Below are 19,637 nucleotides of genomic sequence, written 5' to 3'. Positions count from 1 at the left end.
ATCAAGAACATTTGGTTTTGCTCTTGCTCTTCTGTTCCCTTTCTTGTTGGCTTCAACGCGCTTGAAATACTTCTGGGCATGAGAAGCCACTTGTATTGCGGTTCTTGTTATCACACAGTGCCTAGATATACTTCTCCAGTCACCTTTTCCATATATATCTAAGCCCTGGAGAAATGACCTATAGCAGGAAAGATAGAGAAATAAGTCATTATCCCAAAAAAAACATTAAAACATAAAAATGACCAGACTCCCAAAAAAGACGAGTAAATAAACCCTAAAAAACTGTACCAGGAAACCAACCTGTGTTCCTCCTCTGTCCAAGGAGTCCCTCTTCGCCATTTAACATCTGCTTTCTTATTTTGGTTGGCATTGCTTTGCAGTTCTGGATAATTAGGTAATGGAGTGCCTCCAAAATCGATGGCATCGATATCTTCTAAAAGTATATTATAGTGATCCTTGATCTCATCAACTGTTTTTCCAGGAAGTGCTTCTTCCATCTTTGTGAGTAGATTGTTATCGTTAAAGTATATCGCTAGGATATTCTCAAAGATTTTGTCCTCCTCCCTAGTCCAGAAGGAGCTATTGCATGTCCTGTCGGTGCTCATTTTCTTTTAGATCTGCAAGGAAATATCAATCATGAAAAAGGGAAGTACTTGAAGAGGATTCAGAAAATGGATGAGTGTCAATATATGATAAAAGCAACCATAAATATCGTACATCTAAAATAAGATTTTTTGTAAACCCTGACGTTTAGTAAAGAAAAACAATAAGAGAAGTAATAAGTGACTGGTAAACTAACAAACATGAAGATTCAAGTGGTATACTACCCACATAGGTTCCCAGAGATACGACATATTATGCAAGCATCTACGTTCTTTAGATTATCTAATGGACGGAAAGTTTTATAATAAGAAAGAAGACTACAAAGAAGAAAATTATTTGTCTGAAGATAAGAAAAAATTATATCACAGAAATATATATCTATGTTCTTGTGAGTGACGCAAAAATAAAAGATCTATGACCCTGTACCACATAACGGGAAAGAATTATGTCAATCCAACATATGTTATCAAAAGAAATCAATCCTCATTTGTTAAGAGTTTCACAATAAGAACATTATTCAAGAGTAATACCTGACCAACTTTCTCTCCTAAAAAAAGTAGAAATTTAACAAGATGAATATAAGCAATATCAAAGAGGAAAGTGTCATTTCGCATTCCTTCATAATCTACCCCAGTCCAAGAGTAAGTCAATCATTATGATGCAGTTAATACATCCTCTCTGGTATTTTCTTGTTACATTTATACAACTTGAAATAGCAAATCGAAAAGGAAAACACATATTCCCTTGTCATGCAATCTAACTATTTAAAACTAGTTAGTGTGCAATGATAAATTATATCCAAGGCAACACATTAAAAGGAAAGCTATACAAAGCCTTATTTTTCCTTTTTGAGGAACACTCAAATCTCTATACATTAACTTTCAACAACGGAAAGCATTTTAAAGAAGAGTCCTTGGAAAAATGTTGACACAATTTTTCTCTCCTAAGTAAAATAGAAACAAGATGAATCTCATGATATTCATCTCTTCAGAATCTACCTCAAAACAAATATCTAAATTAATCATTTTCTGATTGGCTGCAAACTGTTGTTCATTTAAATGGAAGATTTATAGAACCAACAACAACATATCCAATTAATCCCATAAGTGAATTTTTGGGTATGGTATAGTGTACGTAGACCTTACCCCTACCTTGGGAGGTAGAGAGGTTGTTTTTCAATAGACCCTAGGCTCAAAGAAAAGCCTATCAAAGCAGATAAAAAAAGAGAATATTTGTGTAATCCCACAAGTGAGGTTTGGGGTGGGTAGAGTTTACATAAACCTCATGACACTTACCTTCAGTGGTAGAGGGACTATTCCCGATAGACCCTCGACACAAGGAAATAAAAATCAATTCAGATCGGAAAAGGAAATATTTAGAGAACCAACAAAAAAATCAAAGAACATACCCTGTGTAATCCCACAAGTGAGGTGTGAGAGGGTAGGTAAAGAACTACTTACGATAGACCATTAGCTCAAGGAAAACCATATCAAAGACGATCCAAAAAGGAAAGATCTACATAACCATGACAGCAAACCAAAAAAGGAAAGCCATAAAAGATCTTACTTTTTCTGTATGAATTATTTTCGATAGATCCTTGGCCAAAGGATAAGCATGTCAAAGTAGATCAAGAAAAGGAAAGATTTACAGATGCGTGACAACAAATCCAATCTTTTTTCGTAAAAGTCATATCTTTGTAAATTAATTTTCATAAACACAAAGCATGTTAAAGAACATTACCGTAAAATGCTGGCACAACTGAGGGAAGAACCTATGATCACAAAGCTAAGCACAGTCAAAGAAAGCTTTTGGATAAATCAACTTACAGGATAAGTATACAAGTATTCAAACACATACATATACATATATATAATCAAGAAAAAGAACTAGAGAATTTTGGGCAAAGTGATTAATTTCACACCTGCGATGTGTCCTTACAACAATTCCAAAGTTTATTGTACTTGTTAATACACCAAAGTATTTCTTTTAGGGCATTTCAACAATATTTAAGGAGATAAACATATCAAGATTACTGTAATCTAAATTTTTTTAACAGTTAGTATAATACAAACAAAAAAGTTTAAAATGTGCTGAGTTGTGCTACCTAACCTTCCAAAATACAAAAAAATGTTTTGAGGCTTTAAGGGACATATTGTTGTAAGGGATAAAGTCGAAGAGGGAGTGATCAAAGTGATAAAAAGGAAAAGCCTCCAAATCTTTATTTGTTTCCGTATATCTAGAGGCCAATTGTTTTCATATGTGATGGCCAAGTCGGGTAAGATATTCCCTAATAAAGACGACTTAGTATCCACGAGAGATAAGTTTGCGCTACCATTTTTTTTATGAATACAATGTATAGATACACAGTATACCATACATCATCAATTTGAAAGACAAACCTACAAACAAAAAAAGTAGGATATGGAAACCTAGAGCTATAATGAAAAGGTAAGATAAAAAATTATTAGATAATTTATTTTTTTGATGACTGAACACATTTTATTAAAAACATCTAGAGTATCATTACAACATCTCATACAACTAACCACAACCTGATCCAAAACCTATACAATTTCTCTTGTTTAATTTGATATATTCCCTCTATCGAATTCGAATCTTTTGCAGACAAGTTTGTGGAAACAATTTTTTTTAAATATTTTTAGGATGATCACCAGATAACAAGCATGATCCTGACACATATATTCATCGATCTTAGCCAATCTCTCCCCTGTCAACAGTCTTCTATGCATTGCAATTCAGCTAATGGGACTGTGCTTAGGGATATTTTAATAGCATTGCGTTCATTCATTTCCATTGTGGAGGAGGAGGTGGGGAATGATCCCAAGCATTGCGAGGGAGATTTTCACTAACACCAATTATAAAACTTGATTAATATTAGACCTTTTTAGTTCACATTTAAGAATATATGTTTTGTTAAGTTTGAAATAAAGTTGATTGAAATTCATTCATTTTAGTCGGATGTTTCAAGTTTTTAGAAAAGAAAACCTCCCAATAAACAAACTTTACAACATCCACTCACTCTTCTTTATAGCTTACAAATATGATTCCTAGTTAATTCTTTCAGCGAAATTATTAAGTACTACACTACAACAAATAAAGGATTTTGCGATGATTACTTTGCACCAATAAAATAATTGTCGTTATATTATATTCAACGGCAACAATTAATTATAAATGTCGCTTAAAGGAAAATCTATTGTCACTAAATGTCTCTTTTGTTGTAGTACTAGCGGACTTCAAATAGATCTGCGCAACTTGAAGATCACTGGATTGGGCCTTTGGGTTTTAAAGAAACCATGTAAATGTAATATCCCCAATTTCAAACAAGTTATCTCATGCAATACAAGTAAAAGTAACTTGATGGTGTAAAATTTACCTATACTAACGGAGCACATATCTTGAGCTTATAAGAACACAATCTAAAAGAAAAAATTGATATCATCAAGATTCCAAATACCATCAAAACTTCCTTGCCCACACGCACACTACCAAAAGAGTAGAAAAATTCATCTACAATAGATATTTTTCTGAATAATTTTTTTTTTGCAAATGGTAACATCAGAGTAAGATTGAGCAGCATCCATTAGAAGAACAATCTGTAACATCTGCTTCTATCTCACCAATCACTTGGGATGCTCTTTGTGATACCCGAATCACCTGAGTTGGAGTAAGAGAACAGAAAAGGTCTAAGAATGCCCTTAAACTATGCAGATTGAACAAAACCGTTCAATTTTGCATAGTTTAAGTGCATTTTTTTGTTAGGACCGAAATAATTAGGTGTAATGCGGAATTTAGCAAAGCAAACCTCAAAAGACCATGAGTAAGAAGACAAATGAGAAATATACCAAAAGACACATAGATTTAACATGGTTCGGTCAATCGACCTATGTCCACAAAGGAGATGAGCAATCCACTATAAATATGAGAGTACAAAATATAGAGAGCAATAACTTCAACCAATTCACTCGGAATACATGAGAGGTTTACACAAGTGATAACATATCACTTGTCTCCCACATATTCTCCCCCTACCAAAAACTCTCAAAGCCCTAGGACTACATTGTGAATGCTGATTACGTTAGAAGGAACAAACCTCTATTTATAGAGTCCTAAGCCTTTTCCTACAAGAAAATGACTAGTCAATTCTAAATCTTTTCCTAAAAGGAAAACCTATTTATGATAAGAAGCTCACGGGAAATAAAATCCAACATGTTTTTACCCTTTTTCCGTAAAAAAAAGAGTACTGCAAACATCAATCCACATTGGTGCAGTCACAACTCTTTAGAAAAGTCACAACTCTTCATAAAAGTCACAACTCTTCATAAAAGTCAGAATTTTTCACAAAAGTTACAATTCTTCATTTTTCATTCACACATTTTAAAACCAAACATATAATTCCACGGCACCAAAAGAAGAAACAATAAACAAGGAAAATTAATTTCAATTGCAATGCAACATTACTATTCTTGCGCCTCTTACTCCACAACTCATAACGTTGCTGGAATGATTGATATTCATAACATTTGGCTCTTCAGTAAACAAAACTTCTATTTCTTCCACTATTATTTGTACGGTTTTTATAGGGGATTCGAATTCAAATACATTAATTAAGCTTCTTATGAAGTGTGTTTCATTTCTTAAAGTTTCCTTCCTCCTATTTCATAGTAATTCATGTAACTATTGCAATTTCTTTTTGCTATTTTGGAGACTTTTTTTCTTTAACTTTGTTAAAAATCACAACAAGGATGATTGAAAATTGATCTTCCTTTTTGTCCCTCTCTACATGCTTCTTCTATATATTTTGGGAAAATTATTTTGAGGGTTGTGCTATATTTGATAGCACATAACAACAAATATGTGATAACTAATACGGAACCAATGGCGAAGTTTGTTAAAAGAACCAAACAAATTACTCTCTTGCTTGCCACAATTAGTATATAATTTTTTATTGTTTTATCTTAGGTAAGAACATTTTGTATGTCATTGCACTCTTCCTAGAATATTAGTTTAGAGACAATTAGTCCACTTCCTTTATTGCAAGTTGACTAATTTGTCATATTTCTTCCTCTCTTATTTTTGGGCATAACAAGAGATCAAGTTTTGTTTTCTTGAAACTAACAAATGCCCAAAATAAACTATAACAAAAATATATTTTATCGACAATAAATATGCACATTAACGAAGAGTGCTAGAGTCTTTACCGATATTAATTAATTGTCATTAGATTCAATGTTGCTATAGACATTAGAGACATTTATAGAGAATACTAATACATATTTAGTGGCAATTAAGCTATTAATTATGGTTAAAAGATAATTTTTGTTGTAGTGATAACTCTTTCTTTTGGCTTCTTTCAATTAAATTTGTGAATTTTAAATTGGCGTGAAGGGGGGGTGTTAGAGTGGATAAAAAGTCCCACATTGGTTGAGGAATGGACTGGTGGTCTCCTTATATGGACTTGGGCAAACCTCCCCTAATAAGCTAGCTAGCTTTTGAGGTTGAGTTAGGCCTAGGTGTCATATCTTTACAACCCACTCTATCACCCCCTTCACGCCCAGGCCCAACTGGCACGTGAACTGGGAGCCCAAACGGGAATGAACCTGGCTCTGATACCATGTAAAGATATGGCACCTGAGCCTAACTCAACCCCCAAGAGCTAGCTTTTGGGGTTGAGCTAGGACCAAGTGTCATATCTTAACAGTCACTTCTGATCAACTATTTTAATTAAGATTTTCTTGGACTTCTTTCTTATACTTAAAATCTCTCTATGACTCATATTTTTTGTGCAACAAAAACAAAAATTAAAATAATATAGCACTTTAAGATTTCAGAGGAACACTTTGCATTAAGATAAAATGTTCTTGACAATGTAGTGTATGTATCAAATATACTGAAGTAAGTGAATGATCATATGTAAGTTTAATAAAATAGTTCAATTCCGTATGTAGCACGTGTAATTTACCTGGTATCAATAAAAACCAAGTCTGTCAGATATCAGTTATTCAAAACATGCAACATCAGTACTTAATTATGTTTAGATTCCAAAAAGCAAGAAAAAGGAATCAAATTGTTAACCAGAAAAACTAAAAGACCATTGTTTTTCTCAAACTGAGAATGGTTCCTAATTTTCAAGTTTCGCTCAATTTTCTTGAGCTTTGCTAAAACAATTGTGAAATAATAATAATAGTAACAATAATAATGAATGAAAGATCCCTAAGAACTATAAATGAACATACCGGTGCACTAAGGCTCTCGTTATGTGTAGGACCCGAGAAAAAAATTCGAGTTATAAGGACTTGTAACAGCGCGTTAAAACTCTCGATATGTGTGAAATTTGGAAGAGAGTCAAAGACCACAAGGATCTTACTTTTATCTCGTAGATAGAATAAAATTAGAAATTAAAACATATATTGCTATACGATATGTTAGGTTTTCCGTGTTATATATTATCTATAGACATATAGAATAAACCTAACTATCGATAACCAATTCTCGAATGTAATGGTAGTCCACCACTATATGCTTTGTGTTTTCGTGTTGCACCGGGTTTGTGACTATTTTAATCGCACTAGTGTTATCAACATGTAACAATTTGGGAGATGTAATAACGACACCAGGACCAGATAATTGCCGTTGTAGCCAAACAATTTCTGAACTTCCTATCGACATAGCACGTTACTCAGCCTCCTTAGATGATTTAGACGTATAAGATTTTTTCTAAACATGCACCAACCAGTAAGCGTTGTGAATAGGGACAACCAGCCCAATCTGCATCAGTATATCCTTCAAGGTGTATAGAAGAATCAGAACCGAAAAGAACACCTTGACTCATAGAACCACAAATATACCGAATGACATGAAGTAATGAAGTGTGATGTATACAATAAGGATTAGCCACAAACTGACTTAGAGCATGTACTGCATATGAGATGTTCGGTCTTGTCATAGTGAGATAAACTAATGATCCCACCAACTGCTGGTATAATGTTGGTTCATTGAATGGTTCTCCATCAACCTCATTGTACTTCGTATTAATCTCCATCGGGGTGTACACAACCTTCTCATCAGTAAGACCATCCCTTATAACAAGATCACTAGCATACTTTTATTCTGTAAGCATGATCCCAGTAGGCAAGTATATAACCTCAAGTCCAAGAAAGTACGTCAGTCGTCCTAAGTCCTTCTTCTTAAATGAGGTATGCAATAATTCTTTCAACTTAGTGATATTCTCTTGATCATTTTATGTGATAATGATATCATCAGCATAGATGAGAAGTATTGTGATACCTACTGAAGAAGTACGAAGAAACAAGGAATAATCTGAAGAACTCTAAGAGAAGCCCGTTGTTTGAATTGTGGATAGAAATTTATCAAACCAAGCTTGGGGAGCCTGTTTTAAGCCATAAAGAGATTTTCAAAGACGACAAACTGCATTTGGTCTTGGCAGACACACCCCAGCGGTGGTTTCATAAACACAACTTCTTCTAGGTTGCCGTGAAGAAATATGTTTTTCACATCCATCTGATGTAAGGCCCAGCCTCTCATTGAAGCCACAACCAATAATGTTTGTACCATTGTCATCTTAGCAACAAGTGGATATGTTTCCTCATAACTAGAAAGACATAAGATATTCTGAAATAGTATTCTCTATTGATTCAATATACAATAGAAAACATATATTTATAGCTATACAATTGTAGGGTTAGAGTTCTATTCTAACAGTTACTTCGGTTGTGCCCCTCCTCTTCGAGGGCGTTTCCGTTCTCCATTTTCCATTTTCAATATTCTCACTCACAATGTTGAAAGCAGTTTTCTGGTGGCCCAAGAGTACCAATTTTCCCATCACAATAAGGTGCCTGCGCTGACATCCGATTCCTTTCAAGAAAATTCTTAATATTCCAGATCGTGTGGTGTCTCAGAAAAACAAATCCACTCTTCTTATTTATACCCAAAGTGTGTATTGCTTTTATTATCTTACCAATTTTCCCATCACAATGAACTACTAATTGCATTCAAGAATGTGTACATTCACAAAGAAGAGAATTTTCTACGTGCGCAGACAATGTAGCTTAACCCATGGTCACTCCCCCAAAAGGAAATCACGACACAATCCCTGATGCATCTAACTTTGACTGCACGAACCTCATAAATCTGCCTACCCATTGATGATATATTATTTCGGAGTCTGAAATGTAAATTAAACATTTTAAAATCATCTTAAAATTAGAATAGTAATACCTCACCAAGAAGGTAGATGAATTGCTTAGCCTAGACTATCTTGACCTTAGTTTCTTTCGTTTTCTATTTAGAATCTTGTTCGTAGGCAACTAGATCATCTATGGGAATAAAGTCCTATGGATGTTAATACGTATGTCATTTATGACAAAAAATTTAATCCTTTCCAAAGGTATGTGATGCCAATGAAATTGGATTTTGAGAATCTTAAATTCGGGCTAGTGAAATTATTGCTTGTTTTATGGATCGTAGTTCCTACCGTGGAGGGAGGGGGGGGGGGATGACAAAGTTGTACTATGTTGATGATAAGAATCATGGCTGGTGAATTAGTATTTTTGGGTTTCACCACTCAGTATACAAAGTTCAATGCCGTTGATTCCGGTTCACACTGGATAAGCCCCACTAAGGAGTAAGGATAAAACATTTCAGTTGAAAAATGGATTTCACTTGCCTCTTGTTAAGGGTAAAAAGAGTGTCCTTTATACGCAACAAGACAAGAGTATACAGGTCTGCCATGGGAAAATAAGAGCTCGTCGATTTATCATTCTTTACTTCCTGGGTCAATAAATTGGTAGTCCTCCAATTTCCCCTCGAATGTTTATAAGAAATAACTTATGCTACTCATATTGCCCCAGATTGACAAATAAAAAGACGCATGAAAATACAAGCTTTCTTGTGTGAACATTCAAGTTGACTTTAAAATGATCAAATTGATCCCTAATGTATGGGGTTGGACTATTTTAGTCCTTTCATACATATCACGTAACAAAAAGTCCTTAACGCACAGAAAAAATGATTATTTTGTCCCTCAAACAATTGCAAAAAAACAAAGGCAAGAACTTTGAAAACAATTGCTAATGTTTTTTATTTTTGAAATATTTCAACCAAAATCCACTTGTCTAGCAATACTGTCTAAAGCAGATTAAGAATAGATAAAGAAGAGCAGTAGTAGTCAGAATCAGAATATCTGTTAAAAACAAGTCTTCAATAAACAAGTGCAGCAAATCAGAACATCTGATCTGTGAACAGATCATGCGGATTAAAAGTGCCTTCATCATCAACGGTGAGGGTCTAAACTGCGCCATACTCCATCACCAAAGTAAGATGAGGGGGAAAAGGGAGGTAACTGAGCTGGAGCCTCCCCTGCAGCTGCATAACCGGACATTCCGGTTTGAGCAGTTGGTGCTATCCCAGCATCAGAAGTTGGTGCCATCCCGACATCAAAAATCAAATTGAAATCATTGTCTTCGTCCATGGGGTGACTGAGTAATGCTTCAAGTTCACTCCCAATTCTAGGGATAGAATGACCGGAAGTTCCACTGCTAGCATCAACATTCACAAAAGCATTTTCGCCTGAGAGTTCTCCTCCGACTACTGCTGTCATCTGCTCAGCATTGGTGCTTTCTTGATGACAGATGCTCTCAGTGCTAGTATTCGGCACTTCTTGTGATCCCTCGCAAGCAGGTCCAATCATGTCCACAGTGATTGGAACTTGGGAAGTACCACCGAATTCAGCATATACTCCAGTGATATCTAGAACACTTGGTTTTGCTCTTGCTCTTCTTTTCCCTTTCTTGTTGGCTTCAACGCGCTTGAAATACTTCTGGGCATGGGTAGCCACTTGCATTGGGGTTCTTGTTTTCACGCAGTTCCTAGATATACCTCTCCAATCACCTTTTCCATAAATATCTAAGCCCTGGAGAAATGACCTATAACAGGAAAGATAGAAATGACCTTAAAAGTTTTACTCTCTCAAAGCCTTCTGCATGCACTGTGTAAAATCACATATACACCCCCATAAACATTAAAACATATATGACCAGACTCCTAAAAAAGACAAGCAAATAAACCCTCAAAATCTGTACTTAGGAAACCAACCTGTGTTCTTCTTCTGTCCAAGGAGTCCCTCTCCGCCAGTCAATATCTGCTTTCGTATTTTGGTTGGCATTGCTTTGCATTTCTGGATAATTAGGTAATGGAGTGCCTCCAGAATCAATGGCATTGATATCTTCTAAGAGTATATTATAGTGATCCTTGATCTCATCAACTGTTTTTCCAGGAAGTGCTTCTTCCATCTTTGTGAGTAGATTGTTATTGTTAAAGTATATCGCTAGGATATTCTCAAAGATTTTGTCCTCCTCCCTGGTCCAGATTGAGCTATTGCATGTTCGGTCGGTGCTCATTTTCTTTTAGACCTGCAAGGAAATATCAAGCATGAAAAAGGAAAGTACTTGAAGAGGATTCAGAAAATGGATGAGTGTCAATATAAGATAAAAGCAACCATAAATATCAGATATCTAAAATAAGATTTTTTGTAACCCTGACATTTAGTAAACAAAAACAATCTCAACAAGACATCTATTCTTATAAATCAGTTATGGATAATAAGAAAAGTAATAAGTGTGGTAAAACGAACAAACATGAAGATACAAGTGGTATACTACCCACATAAGTATCCAGAGATACGAAGCATATTATTAAAGCATCTATGTTCTTTGCCTGTTCTAACGGATGGAAGGTTTTATAATAAGAAAGAAGACTACAAAGAAGACAACTATTTGCTTGTTAGATAAGAAAAAATTATATCACTGAAATATGTATTTCTGTTCTTGTTAGTGACACAAAAATAAAAGATCTATGGCCCTATACCACATAACGAGAAATAAATATTGTCAATCCAACATATGTTATCAAAAGAAATTGATCCTCATTTGTCAAGAGTTTTAGGATAAGAACATTATTGTAGAGTAATACCTGAACAACTTTCTCTCCTAAAAAAAGTAGAAATTTAACAAGACGAATGTAAGCAATATCAAATAGGAAAGTGTTATTTTACATTCCCTCATATTCTACCCCAGAATCCAAGAGTAAGTCAATCATTATGATATTGTCAATAAAGTCTCTCCGGTATCTTCTTGTTACATTTATACAACTTGAAATAGCAAATCGAAAAGGAAAAAGTCATATTCCTTTGTCACGCAATCTAACTATTTAAAACTAGTGAAAGTGCAATGACAAATTATATCCAAGACAACAAATCAAAAGGAAAGCTATACAAATTCTTATTTTCCTTTTTGAGAAACACTCAAATCTCTACAGATTAACTTTAAACAACGGAAAACATTCTAAAGAAGAGTAGATGCCATGATATTCATCTCTTCAGAATCTACCTCAAAACCAATATCTGAATTAATCATTTTCTGATTGTCTGCAAATTTGTTCATTTGAACGGAAGATTTATAGAACCAACAACAACATATCCAGTCAATCCCACAAGTGAGGTACGGGTATGATATAGTGTTCGTAGACCTTATCTCTACCTTGGGAGGTGTTGAAATTAGGACTATTATGTAAATATATATTTCTTGGAGTAGGGGTCAAGTGTTTGTCCTAATTCTACTCTAATTATACTTGTCAACAAAGTATTAGTTGTATCTAGATATACCTCTATTATGAGATGAATAAATGATGCGAAAGGAAAAGTATTCTCTAAACCTAAAAGCCTACATGGTATCAGAGCAATCAGATTCATAAAACTTGAACCCCAACCTCATTTTTTCCAAGATGGGCGATACTACGCCTTCCTCTGGCACAACAAGAAACCCTATGAACTCAACTGTAACAAACCCTACCTCAATTATAGTTCAATAAGACAACTCACCCTTTCCAAAGTGAGTTATCCTTGATGAAACGAATTTCTCATTATGGTCTCAATTGATGGAGATGTGTATCGGAGCTCGAAACAAGGTTGGTTACCTTATCGGTGAAGCAAAGAAACCCAAACAAACTGACGAGGGTTATGCAATATGGATTGCAAAGAACCATAAGGTGAAGAGCTGGTTGATTGACTTGATGAGTCCCACCCTGATGCAACGGTTTATCAGGCTTTCCACGGCAAAAGAAATTTGGGAAGTAGTTGCTAAAACGTTCTATGATGGTTTTGATGAAACCCGATTGTTTGAACTACATCACCTTCACCGCTATGCATACGGAAGACCCCTGTCCAAGTACTATAACGACGTGGTTGCTATTTTTCAGGAAATTGATCACCGAACAAATATGCATGATGGATCTGTTAAGGGTATTCTTCAGATGCATTCTATGATGGCAAGGCTACGAGTTCATTCATTTCTTAATGGACTTGATGCAGAATTTGATCAAGTTCGTGGTGAGATTTTTAGGAAGGATACAAAGCTTAACCTTGAAAGTACATATGCTTATGTCTGAAGATAAGCTCAACAGAGGAAGACTATGGGCAGTGCTCGACTAATTCATGAGAGAAGAAACCTCGCAAAGTCATTCCAAACAGAGTTGTAGTCACAACTTCTTCAGGAACTATTCAGCCAATAATGATGGTAAAATAGAACCACGTGTCAATATGACGCAACCAGGTATTACCGGTAATAACAATGTTAATGTTACTGTACCTTTTACGAATAGTACTTGGATTTTAGATAGTGGAGCATCTGATCACATGACCAAAGACCCAAGCGAATAACAATCATTAAAACCATCTTCTCAGCCCTTTATTTCTACCGCTAATGGTGGTACTTCTCCAGTTATCGGAGTAGGACCAGTTGTCTTAACATATGCTTTAAGACTTGACATTGTTTTGGTTGTACCTACTCTAGATCATAATTTTCTATTTGTTAGCCAAGTTACTTCCTTTCACAATTGCACTGTAACCTTTTGGCCTCTTTTTTGTAACTTTCAGGACATTCTGACTTGGAGGACTCTTGGTTATGGTGTTAAGCGACACAATCTCTACTTTCTGGAATTGACTAAAGGCAGAGAGAAGAAATTCAGTCATGCATTCAGCACATATGGGGTTGAGAAAGCACGGAACCATGTATGGTTATGGCATAGATGGCTCGGACATATCTCGTTTGGCTATCTTCAGAAATTCAAACCATATTTGTTTTTAGGTTTAGATAACTCAGTTTTTCATTGTGACATTTGTGAATTAGAGAAAATCATTGTGTTCCATATTTACCAAGTTTGAATAAATGTTCTGAACCTTTTGCTATTATACATTCTGATATTTGGGGCCTTTCTAAAGTTTCAACTCTGTCTCAAGCTTGTTATTTTATTACTTTCATAGATGAATGTACTAGGATGGCATGCATATCATTACTTCGAAAGAAGAGTGATGTGTATATTGCATTCAAATATTTTTGTAATATGGTACACACTCAAGATCAACGACAAATTAATCCGTGTTTGTCAATCTGACAATGCCATGGAATTTATGCAATCTACTATTGACGAATACCTTCAGCAACAAGGTATACGTCATCAAACATCCTGCACATACACACCGCAACAAAATGGCCTAGCAGAAAGAAAAAATAGACAAATTATGGAGATTTTCTGTGCATCTCTCTTTGGCATGAATATGCCAACTATTTATTGGGGGGAGCGGTTTATCTTATTAATTGGGTTCCATCTCGAGTCATTAATTTTGAGACTCTGCAGCAAAAGCTCCATTCTTTTTGTTCTCTTCCTCATCTACCAAACTTAGAGCCAAGGGTGTTTGGTTGCACAATATATACTCACATTCCCAAAGCTCTATGAGGAAAATTGGATTCGTGTGCAAGACGGTGTGTGTTTGTTGGCTATTGAGAATTTCAGAAAGGATACCGGTGTTATGACCCACAAAATAAGAAGCTATATGTTACTCTTAATACATCTTTCCATGAGTCAAAACCATATTATGAAGGTGGAGTGACACTCTCATCTCTTCAGGGGGAGAATGAAATAGAAGAGACTAGGATGAATAGAGCTTTAGGGGGAGAAACTTAGTTCTTGGAATTAGAAGGTCACGAGGAAAGATCAAATGCACATATCAATGTCTAGTAGGGAAGTTGATCTATCTGACTCACACAAGGCCAGACATTGCATATGCTGTAAGTGTTGCGAGTCAGTTCATGCGGAACCCAACAGAAGATCATATGGAAGTTGTCTATAAAATTTTATGATACTTGAAGAGAGCTCCAGGAAAAGGACTATTGTTCTTGAAGAATGAAAAAACTATCATCGAAGGCTACGCAGATGCAGATTGGGCAGGAGATCTCTTGACCAGGAAATCAACCTCAGGTTATCTCACTTTTTTCGAAGACAATCTTGTCACGTGGAGAAGTAAGAAGCAAAAGGTTGTCGCGAGGTCTAGTGCAGAAGCATAATTTCGAGGGATGGCCAATGGCTTGTGTGAGCTATTATGGATTAAATATGTCATGAAGGATCTTGGAATTGAATGTACAGGACCCATGAACTTATTCTGTGATAACAAAGCCACAATTCAAATAGCATATAACCCTGTTCAACATAATCAGACTAATCATGTTGAAATTGATCAACACTTCATTAAGGACAAGTTAAATCAAAAGATTATACATTTTCCATTTGTCAAGTCTGAAAGTCAGCTGGCAGACGTACTCACCAAGGTTGTATCAAGGAAGGTCTTCCACGAGATGATTGGCAAGTTGGGCATGATAGACATATATGCACCGCCTTGAGGGGGAGTGTTGAAATTAGGATATTATGTAAATATATATTTCTTGGAGAAGGGGTCAAGTATTTGTCCTAATACTACTCTAATTATACTTGTCAACAAAGTATTAATTGTATCTATATACACTTCTATTGAGATGAATAAATGACACGAAAGGAAAAATATTCTCTAAACCTAAAAGCCTACATGAGGTAGAGAGGTTGTTTTTTCAATAGACCCTCGGCTCAAAGAAAAGCCTATCAAAGCAGATAAAAAAGAGAAGATTTGTGTAATCCCACAAGTGAGGTTTGGGGAGGGTAGAGTCTACATAGGTCTCAGTCCTACCTTTGGAGGTAGAGGGGCTATTCCCGATAGACCCTCGGTTCAAGGAAAAACATATTAAATCAGATCGAAAAAGAAAATATTTACGGAACAAAAAAAATAAAGAATATACCCAGTGTAATCCCACAAGTGAGGTGTGGGGAGGATAGGTAAAGAACTATTTACGATAGACCCTTAGCTCAGGGAAAACCATATCGAAGAAGATCTAAAAAGGAAAGATTTACATAACCAAAAAGGGAAAGCCATAAAAGATCTTACTTTTTCTCTAAAAATTATTTTTGATAGACCCTCGTCTTAAAGATAAGCATGTCAAACAAGATCAAGAAAAGGGAAGATTTACAAAACTGTGACAACAAATCAAAAAAAATAATCCAAAAAAGATCTTTCTTTTTTCATAAAAGTCATATCTCTATAAATTAATTTTCATAAACAAAAAGCACGTTAAAGACGATTACCGTAAAATGTCGGCACAACTGGGGGTAGAACCTGATGATGAAAAAGCTAAGCACAGTCAAAGAAAGCTTTTGGATGAATCAACCTACAGTGATAAGCTTTGTCATCTATGTATACAAGTATTCAAACACACACATATATAATCAAGAAAAAAAACAGAAAATTTTGGGCAAAAAGATTAATTTCACACCTGCGATTTGTCCTTCCTGCAATTCTAAAGCTTATTGTACTTGTTACTTCACAAAATTATTTATATTAGGGCATTTCATCTATATTAAAGGAGATAAGCATATCAAGATTACTGTAATTTAAATTTTTTTAACAGTTAGTGTAATACAAACAAAAAGTTTAAAATGTGCCAAGTTGTGCTACCTAACCTTCCAAAATACAAAAAAAATTGTTTTGATGCTTTAAGGGACATATTGTGGAAATGGATGAAGTTGAAGAGGGAGTGATCGAAGTGATGAAAAGGAAAAGCTTCCAAACCTTCCCTTCTTTATTTATTTCCGTATAAGTAGAGGCCAATTGTTTTCATATTTGATAGTCAAGTCGGGTAAGATACTCCCTAATAAAGACGACTTAGTATACGCCGAGAGATAGGTTTTCTCTACCATTTTTTTATGAATACAATGTATAGATAGACAGTATACTATACATCATCAATTTGAAGGATGACCCTAAAACAAAAAAGTAGGATATGGGAACGAACACATTTTATTATGAAAAGGTAGGATAAAAATATTATTAGATAATTTATTTTTTTGGTCGAATGAACACATTTTATTCAAAAACATCCAGAGTATCGTTACAACATCTCATACAACTAGTCTCAAACTTGATCCAAAACCTATACAATTCATCTTGTTTAATTTGATATGTTCCTTCTATCGAATTCCTATCTTTTGCCAACAAGTTTGTGAAAACAAATGTTCTATATTTTCAGGATGATCACCACATAACAAGCATGAAATATCCGGGCACATATATTCATCGATCTTAGTCAATTCTACATTGTCAATAGTCTTCTATGCATTGCAATTTATGAGACTATGCTTAGTAATATTTTAATATATAGTGTTGCGTTCATTCATTTCCTTTGTGGACACGGAGGTGGGGAATGATCCCAAGCATTGCGAGGGAGATTTTCACTAGCACAAATTATAAAACTTGATTAATATTAGACCTTTTTAGGTCACATTGAAGAATATATGTTTTGTTAAGTTTGAAATAAACTCGATTGAAATTCATTCATTTTAATCAGATGTTTCAAGTTTTTAGAATAGAAAATCTCTTGATAAACAGACTTTACACCCCCCACTCACTCTTCTTAATAGCTTAAAAATATGATTGCTAGTTAATTCTTTCAGTGAAATTATCAAGTACTACACTACGACAAATAAAGGATTTTGCGACGATTACTTTGCACCAATAAAATAACTGTCAATATATTATATTTAACCGCAATAATAAATATGAGTATTTATAACTAGTACTCTATATAAATGTCGCTAAAAGGAAAATCTATTGTCACTAAATGTCTCTTTTGGTGTAGAGCTAGCTAGGGTTGGCAAGGGGACGGGGACGGGGACGGGGACGGGGACGGGGACGGGGGACCAATTGGCCGGGATTTTGGGGGGACCGGGATTGGGGGGATAAAAATTCGTCCCATCCCGTCCCACTATATATACGGGATTTTTTTTTATATGTTTATATTTGTATTGAAATTATATGTTATTGAATAGCATCTTTAGTTTATTTAGTTTTCAATAACATTTTTAGCTAATAAAAAATGCTTAAGTTTTCAAATTTCAAATTTCAAGTTTCAAGTTTCAAGTTTCAAGTTTCAAATTTGAGAAGTTCAAATTTGTATTTTAAATATTTTAAAAGAATTTAACTTGAAATAGTGATGTAGTCTTTTGTTTTGATTTAATACAAAAAACAATAAAATATTAGAAGTTACAATTTACAAATATTAGTGGAATTAGTATTTTAAAATTAAAATTAAAATGCAAGACAATAGTTATATAAAAAAAGACTTGAATAAAGCCTTCAAATTTATTCAATAAAATCTAATTGCAACTTAGAACTTAGAAGTTACAATTTACAAATATTAGTGGAGTAACTAATCTATGCAACCACCTTCTAGGAAGGGTTCTGTTTCAATAAGTTCTCATATGTAAAACTAATATTTGTTACAATTATTAGATGAGTAACTAATTTACGCAGCCACCTTCTAGGAAGGGTTCTGTTTCAATTAGTTCTCGGATGTAATCTAATATTTGTATTCTCCTTTAAAATTCAATTCTAATTGTCGCATCATATCGACGGTAACATCCTCCGGTGTTGGCAAACTTGCTAGAAACTCTTGTGACTCTAATTCATCATCACTAGATCCAATTACCACATTAATCCAAGCTTCTTATTTGGAACTTAACTTTGGCAAATTACAATTCCTCCTCTCGGCGTTGACCCAGTCTCTAAATAAAATTGATATTTTCAAACTTTCTTCCGCCAATGAATGTCTATGATCGCCAAGTTGAAACCTTGCCGCACTAAAAGCAGCCTCCGATGCAACTGATGAAGCTTGAATAGCTAGAACATCACGAACCATTTTGCTCAAAATTGGAAATGCAACGCTCCGCCTCCTCCACCATGCTAATAATTCTTCATTGCCATCTCCGTCTTCCACTGTTTCTAAAGATTGATTAAGTTATTCTTCAAAATCATCACGGTTAGTAGAATTAGGACCAAGAAAATCTCGCATATAACTTGAAATTCGAGCTTTACTCTGAGGATTAGAAGTTTGACCAACTTCTTGAGTATTTCCTGTAGTTCTATATTTTTCATACAAAATTTGTGCTTCTACTTTTATGCTAGACTTACACATTTCACAAGTTGGATTTATTTCCGGTAAAATTTCTGAAGTATCATAAAAAGTGTCAACAAGTCCCTGCACATCTTGTAATTTATAGTCAGGATGAAGTAAAGTAGCAGTTAAAAAAATTTGAGGAATAGGAAAAAAATATTTTTAAAATTTTTCAATCATACCTTCAATTGCAACTCTAAATTTTTCAATTTTTTTGTATTTAGAAAATTGAATTGAAATAGCACAAATATTTATTAATACTGATGAAATAGTAGGATAATAAATTCCAGAAAATATGGTTGTAGCATCATAAAAAAAGTCTTAAAAATTCTAATAGTTCATTAGTTTCTTCCCAATCTTCTTCACAAATTCTCTCTAATGGGTCAGCATTATGAGCATTAAACACCATTTGTATGGGTCCTTTATATTCGTAAGCAACTGAAAACATTTCGTAAAAAGAAATCCACCTTGTTTTAATATGTCTTGGAATTTTTCTTGGTGGCAAATCACATAGTACACAACGCTCATTAAATTTCCTAATTCTAGCAGCTCTATTAGCATAAAAAATCCAGGCAACAACATATTCAATTTTCATACAACCACATTTAAATAATGAAATACCATCTT

At 34.5% G+C, this 19,637-nt stretch overlaps 2 protein-coding genes across 2 annotated transcripts in view; both read right to left on the bottom strand.

The window, feature by feature from the left end:
• Positions 1-605, bottom strand: part of LOC125826057 (transcription factor SRM1-like) — a 944-nt gene extending 339 nt beyond the window's left edge. The window contains exons 1-2 of the mRNA XM_049505358.1: positions 301-605; positions 1-178 (exon numbers count right to left, since the gene is read on the bottom strand). Of these exons, the coding sequence (XP_049361315.1) occupies positions 1-178; positions 301-605 (483 nt within the window). The remainder of the gene's footprint in view (positions 179-300) is intronic.
• A 9,259-nt stretch (positions 606-9,864) lies between these two features.
• Positions 9,865-11,042, bottom strand: LOC125825582 (transcription factor SRM1-like). Its single transcript, XM_049504909.1, has 3 exons — positions 10,738-11,042; positions 9,961-10,568; positions 9,865-9,929 (listed from the first exon to the last, which is right to left on the bottom strand). Exons 1-3 carry the CDS (start codon positions 11,040-11,042, stop codon positions 9,865-9,867), a joined length of 978 nt encoding a protein of 325 aa, XP_049360866.1.
• Between the last annotated feature and the right edge of the window lie 8,595 nt (positions 11,043-19,637).

The sequence above is a fragment of the Solanum verrucosum genome, unplaced genomic scaffold, assembly GCF_900185275.1.
Source record: "Solanum verrucosum unplaced genomic scaffold, falcon-dt-bn FXZP01000125.1, whole genome shotgun sequence".
Classification (NCBI taxonomy): Eukaryota; Viridiplantae; Streptophyta; class Magnoliopsida; order Solanales; family Solanaceae; genus Solanum; species Solanum verrucosum.
This window is presented reverse-complemented; position numbering and strand designations above follow the sequence as displayed.